Consider the following 27,855-nt stretch of genomic DNA (forward strand, 5'->3'; position numbering starts at 1 on the left):
AAGCCACATGTTCATCACTTTTGCAGAAGCTGGAAAGCTGGTAGAGCTAGATAACAAAGCACTGGATAACAGAATCAAGGGGAAAAAGCATTCTGACTTCAGAGAAGTGCTGTAAATATTTGAAAAGACTGAATTAAAGGGATGTAAATGAAAGATCCTTGTTTTGACTTGGAGCACTGGAGTACACATACACACACACACAAGCATACACGTGTGCATCCACTCACACCTGCATCCATCCACTCACACCTGCATCCATCCACTCACACCTGCATCCATCCATTCACACTTGCATCCATGAAGAGATGGGATGGAGGAGGCCTGACTCAGCAGCATCACATGAAGAGAATCTAAGAATATGTTTCTAGTAAGGTCAATTTGTGTCAAAAGTAGGCAGAGTTAATGTGACCTTAACCTATTACGATATTAATGGGTACATCAGTTCTAGATTCAGGGAGGTGATTAGTTCCCTCTAGTCTATACAGCTCAGTTTGCTCCAGGAAAAAATAGGCCAATTTCTAGCTTTGTAATTTAAAAGCATTAGAGAAAAACTTACATTTTTAGGAGAAGTTCACTATGATAAAAGAACTTGAGCTTACAAGAGATGAGGAAATACAAGGAGGGATTAAAGACATTTGACCTAGAGAAATTCACAGCAAGTACTTAAGGATGGTCTTCAGCTCTAAAAGATTGCCACGTGGAAGAGGGACTTGATCTGCCCTCAGTGGTCCCCAAATGAGTGGAAGGTTGAGGAACTGTGACATTTAAAGAGTAAAAGAAAAAAAAATCTAATATCTGGAATAGATTGTATAGGGTTCTCTGTCATTGCAGGGGCTGGATGATCACTCATCTGGATCCAAGGAGGGGATTCAAACCTTAGAGGGTAACTGGTTCAAAATGAACTTTCAAGTCCTAACTCTGAGGTCTTGGGATTCCCAGAAATTTGACCAAGGTCACAGAGCAAGGGAGTAGTTGTCTAACACAAAAGTCTGCCTCCTTCTCAGCTTGTTTGCCTCAGATTCAGTTTTCTCATCTCCTTAATGGTAACTCAAGCAGTGGTGCAAAAAGCAGTCTAGGCGACACATCTTACCCAGCCTTTTGTTTGGTCAGCATCATGTGGTAAAAGACTTGAAACCAATACCTACTACCAATTCCAGCAGTAGCCATCGTGCTCTGTTGCCTTTCCTGGGCATGAGGCCACAGCACACATCTGTATATTCTGTTTGGCTCCCGTGGCCTTGCTGCTTGCAGACTTCGGAGCTGGGGGCAGGCCAGAACAGGAAGAAGTGGTCCTGGACCAGAGCATGTGAAGAGGGCTTTGTCAGCCAGAGATGGATCCCGTGATTTCCAGGGACAGTCAGCTCCCCCAGCTTTTATAACTCCCACTATGATGGAAACTGTGAACAGGAGAGAAAGTGCTATGCACTTTTCACAGGTGTCACTCCCATTTAATCCTCATAACAACCATATCTTTTCCCTGGGGCTGCAGAGTACAAAGCACCCCAGACTGGGTGACAGCATAAATGTATTGTCTCATGGTTCTGAAGGCTAGAAGTCCAAAATCAAGGTTCTCCCTCTGAAGGTGGGAGGGATCTGTTCCAGGCCTCCTCCCCAGCTTCTGGTACCTTCAGATGTCCCTTGGCTGCTAGATGGTCATCTCTGTGTCTCTCCACTCTGTCTTCCTTCTGTGTAGTCTGTCTCTGTGTCTAAATTTCCCCCCTTTATTAATATAAGAACACTAATCATTGGATTAGGCCCTAATGACCTATCTTAACTTGGTTAAATCTGTAAAGATTCTATTTCCAAATAAGGTTGTGTTCTGAGATCTGGGGTCAGACCAAGGCCTTTGGGGAGAAACAATTCAATCCATTATAGTCTGCCCTCTGATCCTCACCCCCTCATTCATGTCCTTCCCATGTGCAAAGTACATTCACTCCATCTGAACATCCTCGTGGACATCAAGCACTGGTTTATAACAGGTCACAAGGCTAATTCCATGGAAAGTAGAATTGAAATGCTATGTTGCTGACTCCAAGTGCTGTCCTCTTTCTACCTCCCTGTGTTCCTGCCCGGAGGTGCACCTGCCATGTGCCAGGTGCTGTGCCAGCTGCCTCCTGCCCTTTCCTCACTCCTAGTGGGCTGCCTGTCCAGCAGGACCCAAGATTGGGCACCAAGGGACACGCGGGTCTCAGCCCACCTGGGTCTGTCCCAGAGCCTGGGCATGGGCAAGCTGGGGAGATGGGAGGAGAGGCAGTTGGAAATCAATTCCTAGGGAAGTGCTATGGTTGGAAGTGGGTGAATGCGGCCCACTTAGGCCACTGTCTGGGAGGAGGGAGGTGTCACAGAGTGTTGCCTGAGCTGCTATGGAAAACACAGTGAATGTGCTGCCCTGTTCTGCTGCTGCAGGGTCATATGCAGTTATGAAGATGCAGGGAAATTGGATGTTTAGCCAGGCCCAGGGACACCCAGCAACAAATCGATGCCAGCCACTTACACAGCTCTTGGTCATCCTCTTCCTGGAAAGATGGAGTTCCAGGCATGGAGTGGGTCCTGAGCTATGATCTTTGCATATGGAGCTTTCTCTGGGGATTGGGGAGGACTGATGGAGAGCACTGGGGAAGGCGGAAGACCCTGAACAGATGAGAAAGAATGCGGCTTTGGAGGTCATTAGACCTGGCTTGAACAGAACTCCCACTCATAACTTCAGGGTGTTGGACAAATTGATCAAACTTCAGAGCTGGATTTTCCCAAGGGCCTGTTGTGAAGATTAAATGCACCATGTGTGTGAAGCATTGACCCTCTTCGTGTTGCTGGGCATAATAAATACTGTTTTCACCTCTGTTTTTCTCCTCAAAGCTGAGCTGTGTTGGCCATCCCGGGGAATGCCAAGGAAGACCTGGGGAGGGGACTGGCCCCTCCTGCCTCTCTCTGGGGGTCAGCTCACCCTGGAAGGGTGAACGTCTTCATCATGCTAACAGTGCATTTTCTCCCTCACAGAGGAGCTGAAGGAGAAGCTGACAGAGTATGTGGACAAGGTGAACGGCCAGAAGCCAGGCTTCATCAAGGTCGTGCGGCACAGCAAGCAGGAAGGCCTCATCCGCTCCAGGGTCAGTGGCTGGAGGGCCGCCACTGCCCCCGTAGTGGCACTCTTTGATGCCCACGTGGAGTTCAACGTGGGCTGGTAAGTGCCCATCGGGAGCTGAGGAGGATGAGTCCCAGTGTGGTCCAGGGTGCAAAGCCCATTGGGATCTCAGTCATGATGGGGGAAAGGAGTCAGCCTCTGTGTGTGCAGACGACCAGGCACTGGGCTGGCCCTTCAGGGTGGGAGAGGGTCAGGGATCAACGGGTCAACACACAGTGTCTCAAGAGTTGGTGGCATAAGGGCTGACGTGGTCCTCTAGGAGACATGATGGGGGAGAAGAGTAAATGCCCGGGGCAAAGTGAGAGTTCCAGCCCAACTAAGGACCAGGCTGCAAACCCCGGGAAGGGGGAGCTGGACCAGACATGAATTGAAGCTCAGCCCCACAGACGGGACCAAGACCAAGAGAGCAAAGGGAGCTAAGTACCCTGGGCTCCCTCCAGATTCCAGATCAGAGGTAGCACAAAATCTCAGATTCCTTCCACTGGTAAAACTAGGTCTTAGAACACCTTTCTTTCTCTGGCCAGGGCTGCTGAGGTGCTGGGTAGGGCAAGGCCTCAGTGGCTTCAGCCAGGCAGAGACAAGGCACCTGACACTGACATCCCTACAGGCCGAAGGGCATACTGTGTGGTCCAATGGCAGTGGCCTTGCAAAGAGCCTGGGGGTGGGGGGCCCCGGTGCTGGGGATGGCTGAGTGTACCGCCCTCTTAGCCACTATGACTGGTGGCATTGGGATCTGCTGTCCCTCTTGAACTCTGAGCACCACCCTCTGCCTCCCCAGAGTAGAGTGAGGAGGGCCCTTTGGCAGGAGGGAACAGCAGGCATGCACACAGCATACTTTGACATAACGGGTCCGAATTAAGGCTGCAATGCAGTCATTTTTTATAGCTGAAGTCCCTGCTTGCCATTTGTGACTGTTTAAAAAGCACTTTCATTGGATTTATGGCCAGGAGAAGAGAGGGACACTTACTATTTCAAGCAGATTTGAATAAACAATTATGCAACAAATGCATTATTAATGAGAAGCTTATCATTCCTGTCTGCAAACATTTTACTCGCCTGGTAACCACAGGGGCTCTGGGCTCTGTGGAAGCATGAGCCCCCTCACCTCTCCTTGGGCAATGGGGATGGGTGGGGTGGGGGTGGCATGCCTGGAAGGACTGAAGAAGCACCGCACGGTGGGTGGAGACAGGTTTGTTCTCACCTCCGTGTGTCTGCCGTCCTCATCTGCTCTTTCCTCCTGGGTGACACACTGAATTTTAGCAAAATCAGAGCCCAAGTTGAAAGCTTCCCATGGAACCTCAGAACTGTTTCTTTCTTCTTTCTTGAGTCTTGATTTCTTTTTTTTTTTTCTAATGGAATAAAGGAAACCAAGCAGACATCAGGATCTAAGGTACTAAGAATCTGTCCACTCAGCCTGGTTCACGCTGAATGAGGAGTCCAGCCTCGTGTAACCCAGCAGTATGGGAGTGGGAGGCAGAGCAGCTCTCCCCTGGAGGAGAGAGCCAGGAGTTCTTTCCTCCTTCTGCGGGGGAAGGAGGTATTGAAGGTGCTCATCTCCCTCCCCCTCCTCCCTGCCTAGGGCTGAACCCGTGCTCACCCGCATTAAGGAGAACCGGAAACGGATCATCTCCCCATCCTTTGACAACATCAAATATGACAACTTTGAGATAGAAGAGTACCCGCTGGCAGCCCAGGGCTTTGACTGGGAGCTGTGGTGCCGCTACCTCAACCCGCCCAAGGCCTGGTGGAAGCTGGAGAACTCCACGGCCCCGATCAGGTAATGTATTCTTACCTGGGGAATCTCCCTGTGTTGACTTCCATACAAGGGCTCCCCGCCCGGCCTGACCCTCGTTCCCCAAACTCCAGCCCCATTATGGGGCAAGATGGGGTGGTGAAGAGAAATTACAAATGACCTTCAGTCACAGCTTACAGCCTCTGTGATCCCTTTTTTAAAAATTTAAATTCATTTATTTTTAATTGGAGTATAATTGCTTTACAATATTGTATTGGTTTCTGCCGTATATCAACATGAATCACCGATAGGTATACATACTGATGATCCCTTTTAAAAAAGCTGTGACATCCAGAACCCATTCAAAGGTTCAGAGTTACTCATTTCAACACATTGCTGTGGGACACCTGCTGGGTGCCAACTACTGTGTTGTGTGCTGAGGATCTAAAGTGATCACCACTCGATTCCTGCCCTCAAAAGCCTAGAATATAGGGAAGACAGACAAAATAATTGGAATAACAAATTATTCCCCATGCTGATGGGAAGTGTGGGGGTGGGGATCCTTTATAGAGAGTGTAATATTCACACTTGTTTTTACGGGAAAGTAGGAGATTGCAAGGTTGGAGCAAGGACACTCATATTCACAGGAGCAGAGTGAGTTCATGGACACAGAGCATGTTCAGAGGGTCTGGAAGGAATTAGAACAGGGAGGGGGCAGCCCCAGGCAATGAGGCTGGAGCACCCCATGGCACTTGTATGCCTGGCTGATGTTTGGGCTTACCCTGTAGGACTCAGTCAAAAGTGGCTTCAAACTGCCATTCTAAGATCCCAAACTCAGTCTTTGCTGCTGCCTTCAGAAACACTCAAATGACTCCTCTATGTGGCCTTTATCTTATGGGTCAGGACTCCTGAAAAAGCCAGCCACACCAGCCTTTATTTCTACCTGGTTAATCACTGACCAGGTGCCTTTATGCTCCCTGCAAAGCCCTGCCCATTAAATACACAGATGGCATCAGAAGGTGGCCTAGGGGACAGTTCCTGGAATTAAAGAGGAGATTAGAAACTGGCGTTGCTTTGTATTACGTGAGGAAGAAAGATTATGAAAAATATAATTGAAAATGAGTGATTATTGTCTTGGATTGCATTTTTCCTTGCCAGAAGAAAAAAGCCATATTCATATTTAAAACAAGATGGAAGAGAACTTCACCTATCTTTCCTGTATTGTCTCTGTCACCTATCTGTTAGGCCTGTGCCACACTTCTGTGTTATTATTAACAAATGTTTGCTGAGAGGTCACTGTGTACAAGGGCCTCTTACACATGTGGTCTCATCTGCTCTTTGTCATAACCTGGGGACAGCTCACTGTGTCATTCCCCTTTTACAAGATAAGGAAAAAGAGACTGCCAAAGGGGAATGGCCCTGCCAAAGGCTCCAGCCAGTGAAGACAGGATCCAAACCCAGATCAGCTAGATTCCACGCCTAACTGTCATCCTCCCAGGCAGGCACTGTTGAGCTCAGAACTGGTGTGACTGGATTTTACCCCCAGGTCTGTTGACTGCTATTGGTGGGAAATAGACCATCACACATCGAGCGTTCTTGCTGAAGTCTGCACTGGTACTAGCTGCTTCTGCTTCCCTCATCTCTAAATGTATCAGCCTGGACTTAATCATTAAACCTACATTCTAGGTTCTTGACAAAGAGTATCATCTGAACCTCAACTATTCCATCACCTAATCTATACTAAAAACTTAAGCAAGAAGGACGAGGGAGGGATAAATTGAGAGATTGGGACTGACATATACACACTACTATATATCAAGTAGATAATTAATAAGAACCTGTGTATAGCACAGGGAGGGCTTCCCGGGTGGCGCTAGTGGTAAAGAACCCACTTGACAATCCAGGACACATAAGAGACGCTAGTTCAATCCCTGGGTGGGGAAGATCCCTTGGAGGAGGGCCTGGCAATCAACTCCAGTATTCTTGCCTGGAGAGTACCGTGGACAAAGGAGCCTGGCAACCTACAGTCCGTGGAGTCACAAAGAATCGGACACGACTCAAGTGACTGAGCATGCGTGCACACGTAGCACAGGGAACTCCATTCAGTACTTTGTAATGACCTGTATGGTAGCAGAATCTAAAAAAGAGTGGATATATAAGTGTGTGTGTGTATATATATATAACTGACTGAGTATATATATATACATCAGTATATATATATATATATATAACTGACTGACTTTGTTGTATAACAGGAACTAATGCAACATTGTGTATCAACTATACTCCAATACAAAAATTAATTTAAAAACTTAACTTTAGATTATATTAATGGAAGACTTTGAAAGAACATTCTAGGTTTTATACTCCATAGGAAGATGAAGATGCCTCACAGCAAGCTGTGGGTTATATACATGTATCTTGCCCACCTTGGCTCCTATTTCCTCAGATCTATACTTTAATGCTTTGCCCACACATGGTGTAAGCTGTAAACAGAGCCCAGAGAGATCTTCTATTGAGTTCTAAAGGGTTGGCTCCGAGACTGGTGTTCACTACATCCCAAAGTGCCCTCTTTAAGAGGACTGACATGAGAAATTTCTTTCAAACTGAAAGCTTTCTATTCCTGAGAAATTAGTATAACATTTCCACATGGGAACTCTGAATCTTATTTCTAAGGCCATGTGTGTTTCTCTTTGTCCACCAGAAAGTTCAGGGTCAACTTTGTGGGTCTACTTTAAGAACCATGAACTCATGCATTCTAACTGACCCCTAATTTGGGGTGAAATTTTAGCTTTTCAGACATTTATCTCTTTTTTTTCAATGTATTTTACTTTTTATTACAAACTATTTCTAATCCTTTTGGGAATGAATCAAGATATAAACCAATAACACTTTCAGGCTGAGTGGGTCCGGTTAATACCCTAGCCAGTTAAGTAAAACACTGAGGATGCCTGTGCTCTTCCCAGAGAAACTATTTTAGAATCTGTTCTTGCTTCGATTGGGCCAGGCCATGAAGGGAAGGCTCCCTCCTTTGTATCCTGGAATGCCCTGCCCTGCTCAACACTTCAGTAACATCAAGGAAAATGCTGAGAGTTAACCCTGCAGGGTTGATGTTTTAAAATCACTGTACACTTCAAGAGGAGATTCTCTTGGCTTCTTCAGTGTACAAGTGCATCTTTTAAAAATGATCTTTTGAGTTCCAGTTATGTCCCAAAGGTTTTCAAGTGCTTTACATCATTTAATTTAATCCTTGTGAGGTTATAGTTGATTCTATTTGGTAGATATGGGATCAGAGGCTCAGGGAGGCTAGGGAACTTCTTTCAGATGCACAGCCAGAATGGGGAACCTTTCCCCTAGCACTCACCTCTAAGGGCAGGTCAAGCACCCCCCACCAGAACTCAGCCTAAAGGAGGAATGGATTGGGGTGTATTGACAGCCCTGGATGCCTGCATGCAGAAGCTGAGGCCTTTCAGAATAAAAGGCTGTAATTTGAGAAGGGGACAACAGAGGATGAGATGGTTGGATGGCATCACCGACTCAATGGACATGAGTTTGAGTAAACTCCAGGAATTGGTGATGGACAGGGAGACCAGGCATGCTGCAGTCCATGGGATCGCAAAGAGCTGGATACAACTGAGAGAATGAACTGACTGAGTGAATTTGAAAGCAGGAGGGGCAGGGACCCCAAGACACCAGTCTCTACCCAAGCAGCCTCCTGCATCAGCATGCTCCAAAGAAATGGCCTGCAAAATAGCTGTTTCTCCACCTTGATGAGTTTCCACTTTCAAAGATGAGTCCACTTGCATTTGAGTGACAGTTTTCTCATCACTGAGGATTATTCATTTCTCCTTTTCTTTCTCTTCCCCTCCAGTTCCTCAGCCACCAGCTGATAAAATGCTGCACAGGGGCTAGAAGTGGTAGCAGTGTGCAGTGGAACAATTTAATGTTATTTGTGTAAGATGATGCTGTCAACAGAGAAGCAACCCACTCGCTCTCTTGCTGATTCACCTAATGTAAATCTCCTCGTGACAGTCTGTGCTGGGTGTCTGCACACAGCCAGGAGCCCCACAATCATGCTTACTAGGAAAGGCCTTTCAGCTCCTGGCCCCACCAGCTGTTGGTGCGTTGCTCCAGCCTAAGACCCCTGCTGAATTCCAACCCAGACCAGCCACCTAGGCCCTGCCTGTTGGATATCTCCCCCTGGTGGTCCACAGGCACCTTAAGATCAGTTTTCCCACCATGGAATCACTCTTCCTTCTGAAACCAGCTTCTTCTCTACCCCGCTGTCGATGGCCCTCACCCCATCATCACCCAAGCAGAAGGCCAGCTGGCATCCAGATTCCTCCTTCTCACCTTCAGAGTTCATCTGTCTCAAAGTTCTGCTGATTTTACCTCAATATATGTCTTTAAACAATCCCTATGTCCATTCCTGGTACTCCAGCCCAGGTCTTCATCATTGCTCACCTGGAAATAGCAATAAGCTTCCCAACTGGATTCCTCGATTTCTACCCATTCTCCTCCAATCGATCACCCCACGGCTGCCAGAGTATTCTTTTTACAAACACATATCTGCTTATTACCACTGTCTGCTTAAAATTCTTCGTTGACATTCCTTTATCCACAGATAAAATCCAAATGATTTACTGTGCTATCCAAAGCCCCAGCTCATCTCTCTAAAGGGACCAAGGTGAAGGGTGGGAAAGTTGTTGTGGGTACACAGGTGGAAAGAGAGACCGACTTTGTAGTTCAAAATGCAGGGGTCAGGGCAGCCAGAGATACAGACATGTGGTCAAGACTGGCAGACTAAGCATTACTGCTCTGGTTGACACACAGGCAAGCACCACCAGAAATGATGGCTGGTCACAGGACAGGAGCTGTCTGCCTCTGTCCTGATGGAATAGGCTCCCTGGAGTAGCTGGTGAGGATGGACCTGGGAGGGCCACTCAGAGAACGAGGCTCACACCAGTTTTGGCAGCAAAGGAAGGGAGAAGGCCAGACCCTCCTGGCAGGAAGGCAGCACTGCTCTTCCTGCTCTGTTGGCCCCCGTGAGACGGCCCCTCTGCTAACTGCCCACCATCTCTCCATGCCCTACAGGAGCCCTGCCCTCATCGGCTGCTTCATTGTGGACCGGCAGTACTTCGAGGAGATCGGCTTGCTGGACGAAGGCATGGAGGTCTACGGAGGCGAAAATGTCGAGCTTGGGATCAGGGTGAGCAGAGTTTCTCACCAGGAAGATTTGGCTCAGCTCCCCAGTGGGTGAATGAGTCTGACGGGTGCAGAAATTTGGCTCAGGGGTGATGGTGGGGGACTGATACTGAACGTCCAGTCCCTAACCTTGGTCCATGCATATGTGATCAGGGCTGGTAGAGATGGGATAGAGACACAGGTTGGGACCTATAGAATTTTCAGGAAGAAAAGAACATCAGAAACTGTTTTGGCTGGGGTAAGAACATGAGAGAGTTGAGCTCCCAAATCAAGGAAATAAACCTCTGTGTTGAAATCAAATGCAGGTTTCACAGGGAGTGAGCAAAAGGGAGCTCCAGGAAAAGGGAGGTGAACAGGAGGGACCCTCAGAGTCACTTCTCTTCCCTGTTACCTCCCCTCAGGGTTTCTCTGTTATTCTCCATCTCCTCCACAGTGGCCCACAGAACCTTCCTAAAGATTTTGTCAAGAGAATGCCACAGAGAAATAAACTCATGGAGTATAAACAGCAAAGCACAGCCAGGCCCACTCCATGCAGGTTCCTACACTTGATCTTAGCCAAAAGGCCGAGAAGCTCCATGCAGGTTCCTGACCCACCACTTGGTGGTCAGACCCTCAGACCCGTACATGACTCACATCACTCTCCAGAGATATCCACCATCCTGCCCCAAAGTACAGGGCTCTTTGCAGCTATCAATGTGTGGTGTGAATCCATTTATTTTCTCATCATATAGGAACATTTTCAAGGCACTGACCCCTTTCTCTGGGTCTATGAAAAGGTAACTCCAAAAGGAACTCTTCCCCATGACTGAGAGACACATTCGGTCCCTTGGCAGTTGACAGAAATGTGATCAGGGATACAAGGAAGGACCTCGCCCTATGAAGGGAAGACCACCGCTCTGACCAGGTTGTGGTTCTCTCCTCATGAAAAAAGCAACATGTAAGCTGGACTTGTCCCCACTGTGGTCCCCACTGTCCTCTCCATGGGGATCTTTAAGCAGCCTGGCACACGTGCACTACAGGCTTGCCAGTCCCTGGCCAGCCCTCGTACCTGCCGTGTTCATGGCAGTCATCCGAGCTGTTCCCCATCACTGCCAAGCCTCCATGCAGGCCACCTAGCATCTGCCTGGTTCCCACCAGCAACCCCACTCTTGCCCCTTTGACCTCAGTGTCTGTATCTGGCCATCTCCTGTTCCTGATCTCATTTCCACTCAAGGACTCCAGCTTGGCTAACCCTCCTTAGCCATCCCCACTACCCACTGGCCAGTCAACTGGCACTGGACAGCCCCTGCCCTTTCCTGACAGGAGACTGGGCATCTCCAATGAGCATCTCACAACAACTACAATGGCCTGGCAGGCTGCATGGGCCTGACTTGTCGCCCAGACTTAATGCTAGGGCTTTAAGTTCTGGAGGCTGGAGCGGCTTGTCTGAAGCCGAGCTTAGAGAATGCTCCCAGACACCTGTATTCACTGAAACCCAAAGAAATTGCTTTGGAGGCAGTCAAGATAGATGGGTTGGTTGGGGAGCTAATGTATTCATAGAGGACAGAGCCTGCATAATCGCCCTCATTGCTCTGCTCTCCCTATACCGGTCATTTATTCACAATTTGCGTCCTCACCGTCTCGTTTCCACACACTCCTGGATAAATGCTCGCCCCCAAACATAATATTTTTCACTAGAAGCTGCTGCCGGGAATTGGCTGAGCAGGCAGAACCGCCTCTAGTCACTTACGCTCTCTGGGTAAAAATGTCCAGGAATGGAGAAAGGAATTAGATTTGTGAACTCTGCCTCCAACATATATGTGAGTCAGTCACAAAGTGGTGGGAGATTTCTGGCTTTTCCTTGCCTAGACTATTAATATAAAGCTGTCCTGCAGTGTGGGCCTAGGTGAGGCTTTCAAATACTTATTTAAAATTTGGGGGTTTGTGCTGGGGGTATAAAATACAATATAAAATGATGCCTGGCTTTTTTTTTTTTCTATCTGTTCCCTCCTGTTTGACAGAGGTGAAATCTCATGGAGTTGAAGGAAAGGTGGCTTTTAAAGCAGGTACCAAGCAACTTGTTAGCTGGCAGAGCTGAGGACAGAAGCTAGTTAATTTGAATTAACTTGGGTTCAACCCTTGGTCATATAACTAGGATCTCACATGCCATGTGGTGTAAAAAAAAAAAAAAAAAGTTAGAGACATTGCTTTCCTCCCTTCATTTATTCAGAGGCAAATTATTCAAAGTCCTTACCCATCTGGCACATAGAAACAGAGTCGTTTGCACAATTATTCAATACCTGCTCTGGCACTTTACTTATATCATCCATCTACAAAGCACCCTAAACAGTAGCTGTTATCATAACACCCCCTTTTCCAGATGAGGAAGTTGTGAAATCAAGAGCTTACATAATATGTTCTCAGACTCATATGACTTATAAGAGGTAGAGAAAAGATTCAGTCTCAGGTCTTTATGATTCAAAAGCCTAGCTAGATATACCACAGTGATCTAGGAATAAATGTTCTTTGTGCCTTCCCCAAAGAGTATTACAGTGTCCATGCAGTAATTTTCTTCTACTTTACACAGTCGTGTCTACAGAGTCCTCATTTACAATCTTATTCTTATTTTGCACTCAATTCTAATAAGCCTTGTTTTCCCCAATTTCTAAGTCCACAATTCAATGGGAAAAATAAGAAGGGAATTGTTATGGGCAAGCAGAATGAAAAGAGTGAGAAATAAGAGCTGACACTGAATAGAAGACAGAAAGATTATACCGATGATGGCTATAAAATACTAGAATATATAAGAAAGAATTCAGGAGCTAGCAAGGAATTAAGAAGTGGCTAGGAACTGTTATGGGTTGAATTGAATCTCCTTTAAAACATGTTGAAATGCTAAACCTCTGTACCTGTGAATATGATCATATTTGGAAATAGGACCTTCACAGATGTAATCAGGTTAACATGAGGTCATACTGGGTCAGGGTGGACCTTAATCCAATATGACCGGTGTCCTTATAAAAGAAGGAGACTTTGGACCCAGACATATAGGGAAGATGACCATGTGAAGATGGAGACAGAGATTGGAGTTATGATGCCACAAGCCACTGAATGCTGCGGCCACCAGAAGCTAGACAAGGAAAGGAAGGATCCTCCCCTAGAGGCTTTAGGGAGAGCATTGCCTACCAGTACTTGATTTCAGACTTCTAGCCTTCAGAACTGTGAGAGAGTACATTTCAGTAGTTTTAGATAATTCAGTTGGCCATGCTTTGTTATAACAACCCAAGGAAATCAATACAAACACCAAAACCAAAGTGAAAGTAGGAACCAGAGAAAGCCAGAGTTCATTATATCTGAAGAACCTGGTAACTTGAAGCTTATGATATCCCAGTTTCATGGAGTATACAGAGGACAGGACACAAAGACTAAGGCTTAAGCTGGAGGAGGGCATGACAACCCACTCCAGTATTCTTTCCTGAAAAACCCCCATGGACAGAGGTGCCTGGCAGGCTACAGTCCATGGGGTCGCAAAGAGTCGGACATGACTGAACAACCAAGTACAAAACACAAAGCTTAACCAACATTAAGAGACTAATAAAATAACCCCTACCCCTTACCTCCCATAAAGCAGGGACTGCATAAGGCCAATTATCTGAATATAAAGATGGGGTGGAACTACCCCCACCCACATTTTCACCATTGGAGTGAAGATCGCCTGTCTCAATCTTGGGCCAGGAAGAAAACAAAAATTCTCCTCTGTGAGCCCCTCCCTTGGGCCTATCATCTAAAATCAAAATACTTCAGATACAGAGAATCTCAAGAGGAAAATTTAGTTTAAAGTTGTTGGTAGTTTTTAGGCATCTGCAAAAGTGTATACAAATCCTTTCTGAGAAAGACCCAGGCCACAAAATTTCTCCTAGCTAGAGTTCCAAGGAATGTGATTTCAAGTAGTTCTCTCTTTTTTTTTAATCATGAAGCAGAAAACAGATAAAGGACCAAGAGCAAACACCAGCAAAAGCATTGAACAGCCAAATTTGATCTACAAAGTCTTCAAGCATTGAATCTATCAGATATAGGATATAAGTTGTATATTTAATAACTTTTAAAAGAGATTGAAATATGAGTAAGAAGCAGGAGACTATAAAAAGACCAGTCATAATTAGGATAAAAATAGAATTTCAAACATGACTAACATAAAAATGGAAATTAAAAGCCTAGTGGATGGATTAAACAGCTAGATGGATATTAAAGGAAAAACTAAGTAGACTGGAAAATAGTGCTGAAGAAATTATTCAAAATCACCGGGGAAGACAAAGAAAAAAACATGAAAGAAAGAGGTTGAGAGACATGTAGAAATGAGAAGGAGGGTCTAATATCTTAGAATTCCAAATGGTGATGATAGAAAGAGGATTAAGCAGAAGCAATATTTGAATAGAAATGACTGAAAATGTTCCCATACTGCTGAAAGACACCAATTCTCAGATTCAGGAAGTCAGCCTGTCCAAAGTAAAATAAATACAAAAATATTCACATTTAGACATATCATAGTGGAACCATAGAAAAGCAAAGACGACGAGAAGCCCTTACCGCAGTCAGAAAAGATAGACTACCTAAAATTTTATGACAATTAAAATAACAGCAGACTTTCCAGTGGCCATTGTGGAATCCAGAAGACTATGAAGTAACATCTTCTGTACTGCTGAGAGAAAAACCAACTTTCACGTGTACATTCAGTTAAAAAAATTCCTTCAAAAACTAGGGTAAAAGGAAGCTATTTTCTGACACAAAACTGAGTTTGCTACTGACAGATCCTAACTAAAAAGTTTTTAAAGGCTATGCTTCAGATACAAGGAAAATGAGCTCAGAAGGAATTCTGAAATAGAAGAATAATAATTAGCTCATATATGAGTAAGTGTAAATATATGAGTAAATGTAAAGAAATATTCATGGTAAATAATACTTTAGTAATGTATTGTAGAGTTATTAACACTGCAGTAATGTATTATAGGGTTATTAAAACAAAATTACAGTGCATGATGAAAATTGCAAATAAGTTGGGAGGGGGTAATTGTAAATAAATTGCTTAAAATGTCTATATTGTTTGTGAAGATGAAGAAGATCCTAGTTAACTTTAAATGCTGATAAAGTAATCATGTTAAAATTCCTAGAGGAGCCCTGAAAATCATAGATATAGAAAGTCTAACTTCTAAAGAAGTAAAGGGAAAAAAACAAGATATGAAAATGGTAAGAAAGAGAAACAAGACAGGTGAAGAAAATATATGAAGAAAATATATGAAATGGTAGAAATAATCCAAATATATCAGTAAATGTAGTAAATATACATGGGCCAAATTAAGACTAACATTTGTAGACTAGATTTTAGAAATTATCTGTAGTCTATTTATAAGCCTGAAATATGATAATACAGATAAGTTAAAATGTAAATAGATGGAGAAAGTCATGGCAGGTAAATACTAATCAATCAAAAGAAACTTGTTGTAGTTAAATTAATGTTTAAAAAAATACTATTACACCATGCTTTAGGATAAATAAGGTAAATTTCTACAAGATGATAGTATGTTAAGTTTATCAGGAATATATGAAAATTATAAGTTTCTATGTACCTTAATGGCACAGCTTTAATTTATATAAAGTAAAAATGGATAGAATTTAAAGGAGACATTAACAGCACCACTAATGTAGTTGAGGATTTTAATAAATTTTCCCAGTAATTGATAGACCAACATAATTGGTAGTTTAAATCAAATGGGCATATGTGCAACACTGCATCTAACAACCACAAAATTCAACAATTTCAAGGGAGTAACATCATATAAACACATTCTCTGATCTCAATGGAATTAAATTAAAAATCTATACCTAAAAAGTATAGGAAGAAGCCATATTTTTGGAAATTGTGCAACATTTCTGAATGGCATATGTCAAAGGAGAAATTATACCAGTAATTTTAAAATATTTTGAACTGCTGCAGCTGCTGCTGCATCACTTCAGTTGTGTCCAACTCTGTGTGACCCCATAGACGGCAGCCCACCAGGCTCCTCTGTCCCTGGGATTCTCCAGGCTAGAATACTGGAGTGGGTTGTCATTTTCTTCTCCTATTTTGAACTGAATATAGCAATATAACAACTATATTGAATACTGCATATTACATTATGTGAAATGTAACCAAAATAGCACTTTAAAAAACTGTAAATCAAAACAGTATGGTATTGGCATAAAATCAGACACATAAATCAAAGGAACAGAATAGAGATCCTGGAAATAAGCCCATTCATATATGCTCAATTAATTTACAACAAATGAGCCAAGAATATACAGCAGACAAAAGATGGTGTCTTCAATAAATGGCACTGGGAAAACTGGACAGCCACATGGAAAATCATGAAACTGGACCATTATCTAACATAATACAAAAATGTAACCATACACAAAAATTAACTCAAAATGGATTAAAAACCTCAGCATAAGACCTGAAACCATAAAACTCCTAGAAGAAAATATAGGCAGTAAATTCCTTGACATCTGTATTTTCAAAGCTGTTTCCCTACAATTATCCTATTTAATGTACCTAGCAATCAAGTGCTATAGGCAATCCAGATATTACTATCCTAATAGTGTTATACGATTAAAAATGTTTATATTGGCCAAAAGATGTTAATTCATTCTTATGGTTTATTATCTCATTATTATAATCATTATTTTAACAATAAAGATAACAAGAAATCAATTTAAGTACTTTGTAAACTATAAAGTGCTCTATACAAAACATGATCATATCTATTATTATTATACATGCAGATATATATATGTTCCATAAATATACAACCATACATTTCATATAGGGCTTTATTTTTTTAAGCACACTTTAATTTGTAAGGAGTATTATAGTCCTGCTATAAGCCAGTCTCATTGCTTGGGTCTTGGTGACAGTCACCAAAATTCAAAGTACTGCGTGAGCTCATACAGTTGGCTAAACCTATGTTATAGGCACATGCTTCCAGGGGTCAGGGACGGGTCACATATGCCTCCTTTCAGGTTCCATGGGTCCAAGTATTACACATGATGTTGTCTCTTATATAGGAAGGGAATTTGGAACCTAGGTTCAAATGTCCTCTAAAACATGTAATATAGTGTCTAGGATACTGTATTCTATATTCCAAATACCTTATTATAAATGGGATTTTTAAAAAAAACTTCCTTATTATGGACAATTTCAAACATATTCCCAAATAGAGAGAATGGTATAATAAATCCCCTTCCATCCATCACCCAATATCAACATTGTCAACTCATGGGCTATTTGGTTTTAATCTCTATTCATACCCAATCCTCCCTAACTCTGGCTTTTTGAAGCAAATCCCAGATATTAAATCATCAAAAAATATTTCAATATGCATCTAAAATGATAAGAACTTTTTGAGAGAAACATGATCACAATACTATTTCAGTCCTAAAAGTGTTGAAAAGAATTCCCTAATACCAACAATTATCCAGTCAGTGTTCACATTTCTGCCAATTCTCTCAGCAGTTTCTACTTTGTTTTACAATTTGCTTGAATCAAGATCCAGTTGATTAATGTCTTATAAATCTCAATTAATCCACTGGATTTCTTTCTCCATTTCTTTTTTTATCCCTGTAATTTATTTTTAAAGAGATCAGGTTATTTGTCCTGTGGAGACTCCCACAGTCTAGGTTTTTCTGATTGAATTTCCCTGAAGTCATCTAACACTCCTGTTCCGTATATTTCTTCTAAATTGCTGGTTAGATCTGGAGGTGTAGGTTCAGTTTTGTGGCAAGAATATTTCAAAGGCAGTATGTGCGTGCTTTCATCACTGGGTACCTAATGTCTTGCTGTCTCGCCATTTGTGATGCTAACAGTTACTGCTGATTAGTGCCTAGATTAAGTAATTCATTAAGAGTTGGAAAATGGTGATATTTTAATTTTATTTTTCCTTCTTTGTTTATTAGCTGGAATAACTTTCATAAAGAGACATTTATAGTCATCCATTCTTTGGCTGCCTGGAAATACAACACAGTTCATTAGAAAAAGTCAGAATAAATAATTCTATTATAGTTTGCAAAATAATGAGTTGATTCTCTACCATCTTTTAGAGGGAGCCAAGTAAGTTTTTGAATACTGTTATGAACTTACGGTTTTAAATATATTTGATGTGTTTCAATTCATTTTATATAATACCCTAAATTGATTTGCAGTTTTTTCACCTTTGGCCATTGGGAGCCTATTGACATTCATTCCTCAGGAAAGAGTCCTTTTGCCTCTTTAATGACTTCCCTGGATCAGAAATGCTTCATCTATACATTTCTTGCTCCAGACCTGTAATCAGCCATTTTTTCTAAGGAGCTCAGCTTTCTTTTAGTGAGAAGTGGTATTTAAAAATCACAGTCAGGGTCTGGGCACTACAAGCATTCTTTGCTACTGAGTTGGTCCATGTTTCTGGGTCTTTTCAGTGGTTAGAGCTAGATATATTCTTTTTGTTTAAAGAAAACACTTTCAATGTTCATGATGATCTCTCTGAATCAAATTTAGTACTACAGGCTGTGTGTGCGTGTGTGTGTGTGTGTGTGTGTGTGTGTGCGTGTATGTGTGTGTGTGTGTGTGTGTGTGTGTGTGTGTGTGTGTGTGTGTGTGTGTGTGTGTGTGTGTGTGTGGCTGCACTGGGTTTTCATTTCTGCATGAGGGCTTTCTCTTGTTGCAGAGAGCAGGGGCCTACTCTCTAGTTGCGGTAAGTGAGCTTCTCATGGTGGTGGCCTCTTTTGTTGCAGAGCACAGGCTCTAGGGTGCTGGCTTCAGTAGCTCTGGCACACAGACTATGTTGCCTCACAGCGTGTGGAGTCTTCCAGGACCTGGGATTGAACCTGTGTCCCCTGCACTGGCAGGCAGATTCTTAACCACTGGACCACCAGGGAAACCCACTATAGGATTTTTACTTAATTTCATCAATCTTATATCCTGTTTCCTTTCTCCCATGCCAAAAATTCTGGTTCTTAATGACATCAACATAATTACTTATTTGTTTTATTCCTCAGCATGCATACAACTGTCTCCAAACACTATCACCAATGATATGATTACTAGAAACAGTTTAAATTTTCTTTTTTGCATTTCTTTCTGCTTTTAGGTTATATTCCACTGGAGATGTACAGTCAAATCACTGTGATTTAAAGTCACATAGAATAGTTCCTCTCTGTGCATTATTCTACCAACCAAATAAACAGGTTCATTTCTTTTATTTTGCTTTTGACTTTTAGGAATTGCTTTTTTCATATTTAATTCTTACAGCTATGTAAATATTTGCATAATTCCAAGATCAAATCTAGAAAAGAAAGTGTATTCAGAAAAATCTCTTTGCTATTACTGTCCTCTTTATCCTGTTTCTTTAGTACCTCTAACATAACCACCTTGTTTGTTTTATTTTACCCTTTTAAAAAATGGAAATATGCATGTATTCACATCTCTTTTTCTTAGGTAAATAGAAGTATGCTAGTATACTTTTCACTGCTGTGATTTTTTTCACTATATAGATTTTTTTTCTGAAGATTACAATAGTGTATAGAGGTATTCCTCATTGCTTTTTTCATAGCTGCATGGTGCTCCAATGCATGCATATTTCATAGTTTATTCTGGTGCTTGGTGCTATAAATGAATCGTTTCATGCATACAATTTTTCATATTTTTTTTGGATTATTGTTTTAATAGGTTCCTAAAAGGGAAATTGTGAGATTAAAAAATACATGTGTAATTTTGCTAGACATTAAGTATCCTTCTAGAGTAGTATTTTTCCCACCAGGAATGGTGAAGCTGCCTGTTTCCTCACCGTCAATCAACAAAGTATGTTGTGAAATATTTGGAGTTTTGCCAATCTGACAGATGAGAAATGGTTTTCATAGTAGTTTTAATTTGCATTTCTCTTATTAAGAAGTAGGTTGAGAAGCTTTTCACATGATTAAGGCCATTAGCATTTCTTTTTTCCATGAGCTTTTCTTATCTTTGGCCCATTTTCCTGTAAGATTGTTAATCTTTATTTTTAGAACCTCTTTACACGTTAGGGATGGTAATACTTTCCCCATCATATATACTGCAAATATTTTCTCCCAATGTGTTACTTGTCTTTTGATTTTGCTTTTGGTGTTTTGCTAGGGGGTTTTTTGCCATGCAAAATGTGCCTTTTTTTTTTTTTAACATAAGCAAATGCATTGGCTTTTCTTTCTTGCTTCCAGAGTTTAATCAGAATAAAATTTACCTACTTTAAGGTTAAAGAGAAAAATCACCTATGTTTTCTTCTAATAGTTGTAGGATTGTATTTTTTTTGCACTGTAATCTCCAGTTCATCAGAATTGATCTTAATGTATGGTGTGAGGAATGGACTCAATGCCTTATTTTTCTGTATGGCCCTCTGTATCCTAACACCTTCTTTTTAAAATTGCATCTTTTCCTCACTGGTTTACAATACTACCGTTATCATAGGCTAAATTGTCATACTTAGGGCTTGCTTCTGGATTTTTTATTTCAGTTCTATTAATCTATTTGTGTATTCATGTACTAATATCACACAGTTTCTATTATGTAGCCATTATATTATGTTTGTATGTTCAAACTCACAAATGTTTGTGAAGTAAGTTTGTAAGTTGGATTTTGGCTTGCCAACAGGGTATCAAGAAAACCTTGGATTGAAAGGAAGAAAAGATCTATGAAAGACACAAATAGTATCTTTCCCACTTCTTTTCTGTCTATACTTTAAAATGCTTAATGTCAGGATTTATGGATAGTTAACTTTCATACTGATGCTTGGAACCTGGTATGTGCTCAATAAACAGGTATCAAGTTTAAAGGCCAGTCAAATGTAAGAATTTATTCTATATGTCTCAGAAAGTTAGAGCCACGGACAGTGGGGTGGAAGCTGTAATGGATGTAGTTATCAATTCAATATAAGAAACAAATATTAGAATCATTAAAAAGGAAAGGATGCCGAATGGAATCATGAGCTCCCTATAACAGGGAACATAAACACCTTGGTATTATTAGAAAGATAGATGAGACTTATGACTGAAATACTAATAGTTAATAGAAGTGTGGCAATAATTATATGTGAGCTACTGCCCTAAGTGCTTTATATATATTAGCTCCCTTAATCCTTGCAGCCACCTTGTGATGCAGAATCTTTTATTACCCCCACTTCCAGGAGGATATACTGAAGCACAGAGAAATGATATAACTTGCCCCAGGAAAATGGTAAAGCTAAGATTTGAACTCAGGTAAAGGGGCTTCAGAAACAATTATGACTTATATAGGTAGGCATAGTGTAGTGGCCTTCAGTAAGAAATCAGATCAGATTTCTCATGTTCCCCTTATGGGTTCATTTATGTATGTATTCATTCATTCATTCTTGCCAGGTGCTGGAAAACTAGAGGTGAATGACACAGACTCTGTCTTTGAGTGGCTGTCAGACTAGCTGGAGAGACAACCACCTTCCCATCTTCTAAGTACTATCTAATAGATTATAGAAAACATCTTGAGACTAAACAGGATGTCATGACCCAAAGCTCCACTGTGACTTTAAGGATTTCTGTGTTCTTTGATCTATCTTTGGCAGCCATAGTAAGTACACTGCTACACTATTTCTTGTGATAATTCTTAAAAATTTTTTGAATACCAAAAAATGCAAACCATCATTCTTTTTCCAAATTGTGAGTAGTAGTAAAGATCATTAACATGAACTGAAGCAACAAACAAAAAATGAACACAGTGAAAGTTAAAAGACTGATTGAAGAAGTAAATAGTAATATAATTTACATCTGCAAAATTTGATTCAGACAAACTAAACTTGGTGAAATCATGACCACTTTGTGAGGGAGGCCATAATTGTAAAATAGATGTAGATTTAAAACATACTGATAGATAAATCATATCTCAGTTGTAAAATCAATGCAAAAAAGTATTAACCCCTGAGAAAATAAGTCTAGTAAAATAAAATTGGAAAATTAGCATGAAAAGAAATATATTTTAATTACCTTATATAGAAAATTGACCAAGAGAATTAAAGTCCCTTAATGACATTTATTCTAGAAAATATTTCCTGAATGAAAATTCATCATTGTGAATATAATTTGGATTAAAGCACTAAGTAAGGCATAACCCAGTGCTCAGGATCAGAATGGCAAGGATGGATGATCCCGTGTGTATTGCAGTAGCAGAGGGAGTGAGCACTCAACCCTTCAGAGCTGGGTGAGGCTTCACGGAGGGGGCAGCATTTAGGTTGGGCCTAAGGAATGAAAGTATTTTGTTCAGGTGGGAAGAGGAGGACAGGCATTCCAGAGAGTTGAGGTGACAGGTGTAGAGTGACAATTGAGAAAGAACATGACTATGGCTGAACTCTAAGGCTGAGAACTAGGGATCTGTAACTTTGGACTAAAACAGAGGTTGAGTGACAGGCAAGATAGGTTATCAGATGGGGAAGAAGAGTGGTCATTGGCAAGCCAGAAGGTGGCCTTTGGTGGGCTTTTTGCTCATCCTGGCTTGTTCAACATTTTCACCAGTGACTTAAGTAAAAGGAAAAGGTAAACTTATGATGGATGACCTATTGCTGAGAGCCCAGGCAAACATTTCCTTGATTACCGTCATTGGCCTTTCTAGGTCTGGAATGTCTAAGATTTGGCTAAGTGACATTGACTCTTGAACAACAAAAGAAGATTATTATTTCATAAAGCAGATACATGCTCCACAGCTGATAAAGTATCAGGCCACAAGTCTGGAAGATAATAATAATGAGAGGAACTTCCATTATTGAATACCATCACTTTGTATATATTATCTGGTTAATTTTAATGAGTCCCATGAGGTCTGTGTTGTTATCCCCATATTGTAATTTAGGAAACTGGAAGTAACAGGATAAAATGCCTCCCCAAGTCACTCAAGATCAGAACTAGCCTGAGTGGTTCAGGGCTCATGCCTTATCACTGTGTCACAGTGCTCATCCACCTCTGCCTTCAGGATTTAAAATCACCCATGGCATTAAGTTGAATTTCAGAAGCTAAACCTGGGCCAGCATCGCTTTGGAAAATGACCACAGTACCATTTCAGAGCTTGAGGTTTCTGCTCAAATCCTTTATGGGAGATAGGCTTGAATCAGACAGGATTACACGGTGTCTTCACCTGAGGTTGCAGGAGACTTCAAAACTAGAGGAGGTGACAGAGACAAGAACTGAGCTGAAAGCCAGAGTCCAGAGCCTCAGAAAAGAGGTAGATTGAGGAGCTGCCAAGGGAGAAATGCCCATAACAGACAGGAAGTCAGAAACCTGGGTTCAGGGAGCCAGAGACACAGAGGAGGAAGAGAAAGCAAAGTAGGGGGTATAGCAACTGCTCAGAACAGGCATTGCCATTATTTGAGATTCTTACAAAATGTTCAGTTCAGTTCAGTCGCTCAGTCATGTCCAACTCTTTGTGACCCCATGAATTGCAGCATGCCAGGCCTCTCTGTCCATCACCAACTCCTGGAGTCTACCCAAACCCATGTCCATCGAGTCAGTGATGCCATCCAACCATCTCATCCTCTGTCATCCCCTTCTCCTCCTGCCCCCAATCCTACCCAGCATTAGGGTCTTTTCCAATGAATCAACTCTTCGCATGAGGTGGCCAAAGTATTGGAGTTTCAGCTTCAACATCAGTCCTTCCAATGAACACCCAGGATTGATCTCCTTTAGGATGGATTAAAGGGCTAGAGACTTTGCTAAAATTATCAGTGAAAAAGTCTCAGGCAAGTGAATGTCTGCTTGTCAAGCCTCCTGGTTTTTGAAGCACTTGAGGGACCACGTGGTTCTCTCCAGAGGCCTTGGACTTAGTGGACTGAGTCAGCTCATGGCTAATACCATAACTGATCTCACCCAGCCATGAGGACAATGCCACTGGACACCACAATTTTAGGTAAATCAGCTAGTCTCTGCCAGCACAGTGAGAGAGAAACTTGAAAAGGAGGAGAAGGGGTGTGGGCACCAGCCTTCTCGCTCAGCTGAGGTCTCAGGAAACCACCAGAAGCAACGTCTCATAGAAAGGCTGCAAGCAGATTCCCTGACCTCCAATCCCTGCAGACAGAGAAAAGTAAACACCTTAAATTGGATTTTAGTCTCTGATTGCTTCTAAATGTTATGGTTGGGCCAGGCCAGCTGGAGCTGGAGTTCAGAATAATCTGAGAGTTTAGAGTAACACATCGTTCTGTGTGTGTGTGTGTGTGTGTGTGTGTGTGTGTGTGTGTGTGTGTGTGTTGTGGGTGGGTTGGGCCATGAGCCCTGCCGCTGTTTTATACCATTTTGTCATGAATTGAAATCTGCTGTGGCATTGTCCTTCAGCTGCTGCCACGGGATAAATAAAACCTACAGCTCACAGCCATAAAATGGAATAAATATTCATTTCTGCCATCTTCTGAGGCCAAAAGTTTCAAGACATCAAACACAGGTTTCAAGTTTCCGGGCTTTTGTTCTTCCTGAAGGAATTTGCCCAGTGACTCCAAGCTTTAGCTGAAGCATTGTCCACGTGTTCCCTTAGCATTGTGTTAGATGCTGATAGTGGTTTGAGTGATCATTGGAGGTCAAGAGGTAGCCTTTCCTGATCCCTATATAAATGAGTTATTATAGTCTGACAAAGGTGGCGCTGAGATTTCAAGCCCAGACGATGAGAGGTTTGAGGGTGCCATTGACTAGGAAAGGGGTTGTTTGGTGTAGAGATTTAGTTTGGGGATGGGGAAATGGGTCAAGTTTGACATTAGAAATAACAATGGAAATAACCAGAAAGCTTGCATTATTTGTCCATTTATTTACGTACACAATGAATGTTTATTATGCTGCTTGTGTTATGCCCTCGGCATTAGTGGAGAAATGTAAAACCTGGGTCTTGACTTCTGCAAGAAGCCAGAACTATCTAACTAAAGGTAAAGAGAAGATTTGCAGGTGAGACAGGGGCTGGGTACCCCCTGTGTGCCCAGTCAAGGAGAAAGGATGGAGGAGCCCAGAGAGGATGAAATTCTGAGCTAAAAATAGATTTTAGAGTTGAGCATGGGCATAGGAAATAGGGTGGGTGGCAGGGTGATGTCCATAGTTACAGAGAAGAATTGACTAGAAAGAGAGCTGGGTTGGTGGAAAACCCCAGATGTTGAGGGGAGTGTTTCAGGAGTGCACTAGTCATGCTAAAATGACCACTGATGATAATAGCTACCCTTTATTGTTTCCTTTGTGCTTTTATTTATTTATTACTAGACACTGTGCTAAGCACTGGGCATACAGTGATGAACAGGATCATCTAGGTTGTGCCCTCATAGAGCTTATTACATCTTGGTGAGTTTTATGCTGTACATCATTTCATCCTGGGAACAATGAGGAGCTACAATTATTATCCTCGTTTTACAGATGAGAAGACTGAGGCTCAGAGAGGTTGAGTCACTTGCCCAGGTCCCGCAGCAAAAGAGCTTGGTGAAACTGGGATTTGAACATGGTTCTGCATGGTGCCAAAACCTCTAAATCCCCACCTGGTACTGTGAGGATATGAGTGGAAAAGGGGCATCCAAAAATGAGAGGAATAAGGCTTTGAGGGGAATTTTGGGGGCAGGAGGTGATGATGGAATATAGATGTCAGAGGAGAGACTGCAGAAGTAGGGAGTTTAGAGATTTATTTGACCATGAATGGAGGGAGAAGGATTCCTTGAAAACTGCTTGAAGGGACAGGCCATGTACAAGGGCCCTGGGAAAGTATGGATTTGACCTTGAAGAGGAGTTGGCATTTTCCTTCTAGGAGGTCTGCCATAACCAGTCCTGTTCTGTTGGCATGTGGCCACTGGGCCTGGCCTCGTAGGGCCATGGGGCCTGAAATCCCCAGGGTGCATGAAGTCTGAGCAGCCTGGGTCTATGAACCCTAGACCTCCAGAATCAGAGGGCTTTTCTGATTGCGATCTCCACATGGGAGGGAAGCTTGGTGCCCCCAAGCAGCCCAGAGCCAATTATTCTGCCATGCTGGGTGGCCAGAAGGCATCTGAAAACACTGAGAAGAAGGCTCTTTGCCTCAGCACATTATCTTTAGCTCACCAGCCACAGAGTGACTCTGCAATTACAAACCAGCCGCTGAACAGACGCAGCCTAACTGTACGTTGTAAAAGTTTACGATTAGTAAAGATATGTGCAAAATTAATCCCTAAAGAACAAAGTAATTAAAAAAGTACGTAATGAAGTAATTAGCTAGGAATGGTGGGGAGCAGAAGGAGGAGAGGGCCCATGGACAATTTTACTCTGGAAGGGTCTTCACATTTAGGTTTTTTTAATTGTGTTCAATGAGGGAGCCTTAGAGAAGTACAATTAGTAAGATGCACAGAAGAGGTAACAATTGATAAAAGATTCTGAGAGCCAAGCTGAAAAAAATTTTTTACCTTCTTAAAAAGATGTGACCAAAAGTGAAAATAGCTATAAAGGGCATTATTGTGATCATTAACAAAATTTGATTATAGGCTGCGGATTAGACAATAGTCATGTATCAGTGTTTAATTTCCTGATTTTGGAGGGAAAAAAACCTGGGAGCCAGCAATGAGTTTTAAAGCTCCAGAGAGTCAGCTTCTCTCCCCTTTTCTTTTTTTTTAATTTTGTCTTTCTTTAATTGAGTCTGCCTGCTGCTTTGTATTGTGCCGTTGGAAGGTAACTTCTTTGCCACCAGTACATCATGTTTCCAATTTTCCAGGAAGGGACCACCAGGCAAGGCCAAAATCAGTTCCTCAGAATGGCTGGTAGAAACTGAGCAGGGACTGCCTGCCTCTTCGCCGTCTTCCTCCCCTTCATCCTCTCGTTTCTCCTTCCCCCTCCTCACCTACTCCTTCTCCTCCCATTCTACCTCTTCAGCATCAGCATCAGTATCAGAATCATCACCATCCAGACACTCTTGTGGTTTTCTTTTGAAAAATCCTTATGTTCACAAATCTGAAATCACAGAAGGGGAATTCAGAGACATCTACTCTCATTGCAAATGCTTTTCACTTTGTAAAGCAATGCAAGGTACAAGATCCCAGTGAGTAAAACCTCCCAGTGCTCACCAGGGATGGTTTACAGAAATTATCCCCACATACAAGTTTTTCCATCAAGCAGGCTTACCTGCACAGGAAGTCAGTCCTGAAGATAGAATTACCCGCTAGTAACATCCCCAGGGCACATTTCCTCCCTGAAGTCCTGTTTCTTTCTGTGTCTGGACTGTTTTGGAAAATCTAATGAATGTGACCTCTTTCCTTGCTTGGTGTGGGCCACACTCAGTGCAGTGTGCCTGGCTTTACTCATTATGACTGCTTCAAATGCTGCTCATCAGTAACAGAGGGTCTTGATGACTTGTGCCATTTTTTACTACCTTAGAATTGTTAGCCCTATAACAAAATCATGGAGTAAGGAAGAGAAAATATTAGTACTACCATGATTTCAAGACAGATGCTTATCTTGGATTTCAGTGTTTCTAAAATCAGATTGTTCCTGATAAATTTGGCATACAGATAAATAATAAATATATACTTATATACTTATATACTTATTTATACTTATATATAAATATATAAATAATAAATATATTTCTGTATAAATATATACAGAAATGACAATTTATTATCCAAACCAGAACACTTTTGAGAGTTAAAGAGGGTACCACTAATTGTTACACTGGAACAGCAGGTATGAACCAGTGTTGTCAGAAACAAACCAGGACATACAGTCACTCAATTATAATTTTATATGTACATTTAATGCAGTT

The 27,855-nt window shown here is 42.1% G+C and overlaps 1 protein-coding gene and 1 long non-coding RNA gene across 13 annotated transcripts in view; one reads left to right on the top strand and one right to left on the bottom strand.

Moving 5' to 3' along the window:
• The window catches only part of GALNT18 (polypeptide N-acetylgalactosaminyltransferase 18), a 468,216-nt gene that overhangs the window by 357,400 nt on the left and 82,961 nt on the right, over positions 1–27,855 (top strand). For all 12 annotated transcript variants that reach the window (XM_081545252.1, XM_081545250.1, XM_081545251.1 and 9 more), the window contains 3 exons: positions 2,998–3,181; positions 4,722–4,919; positions 9,969–10,083. In XM_081545252.1, coding sequence (XP_081401378.1) covers positions 2,998–3,181; positions 4,722–4,919; positions 9,969–10,083 — 497 coding nt within the window. The remainder of the gene's footprint in view (positions 1–2,997; positions 3,182–4,721; positions 4,920–9,968; positions 10,084–27,855) is intronic.
• On the bottom strand, positions 26,590–27,342 carry LOC145527369 (uncharacterized). Its single transcript, XR_014069717.1, has 2 exons — positions 27,216–27,342; positions 26,590–27,044 (listed from the first exon to the last, which is right to left on the bottom strand). It is a non-coding gene; the product is annotated as an uncharacterized LOC145527369 (long non-coding RNA).

The sequence above is a fragment of the Giraffa tippelskirchi genome, chromosome 11, assembly GCF_054371585.1.
Source record: "Giraffa tippelskirchi isolate mGirTip1 chromosome 11, T2T-mGirTip1v1.2.pri, whole genome shotgun sequence".
NCBI classification, from domain to species: Eukaryota; Metazoa; Chordata; class Mammalia; order Artiodactyla; family Giraffidae; genus Giraffa; species Giraffa tippelskirchi.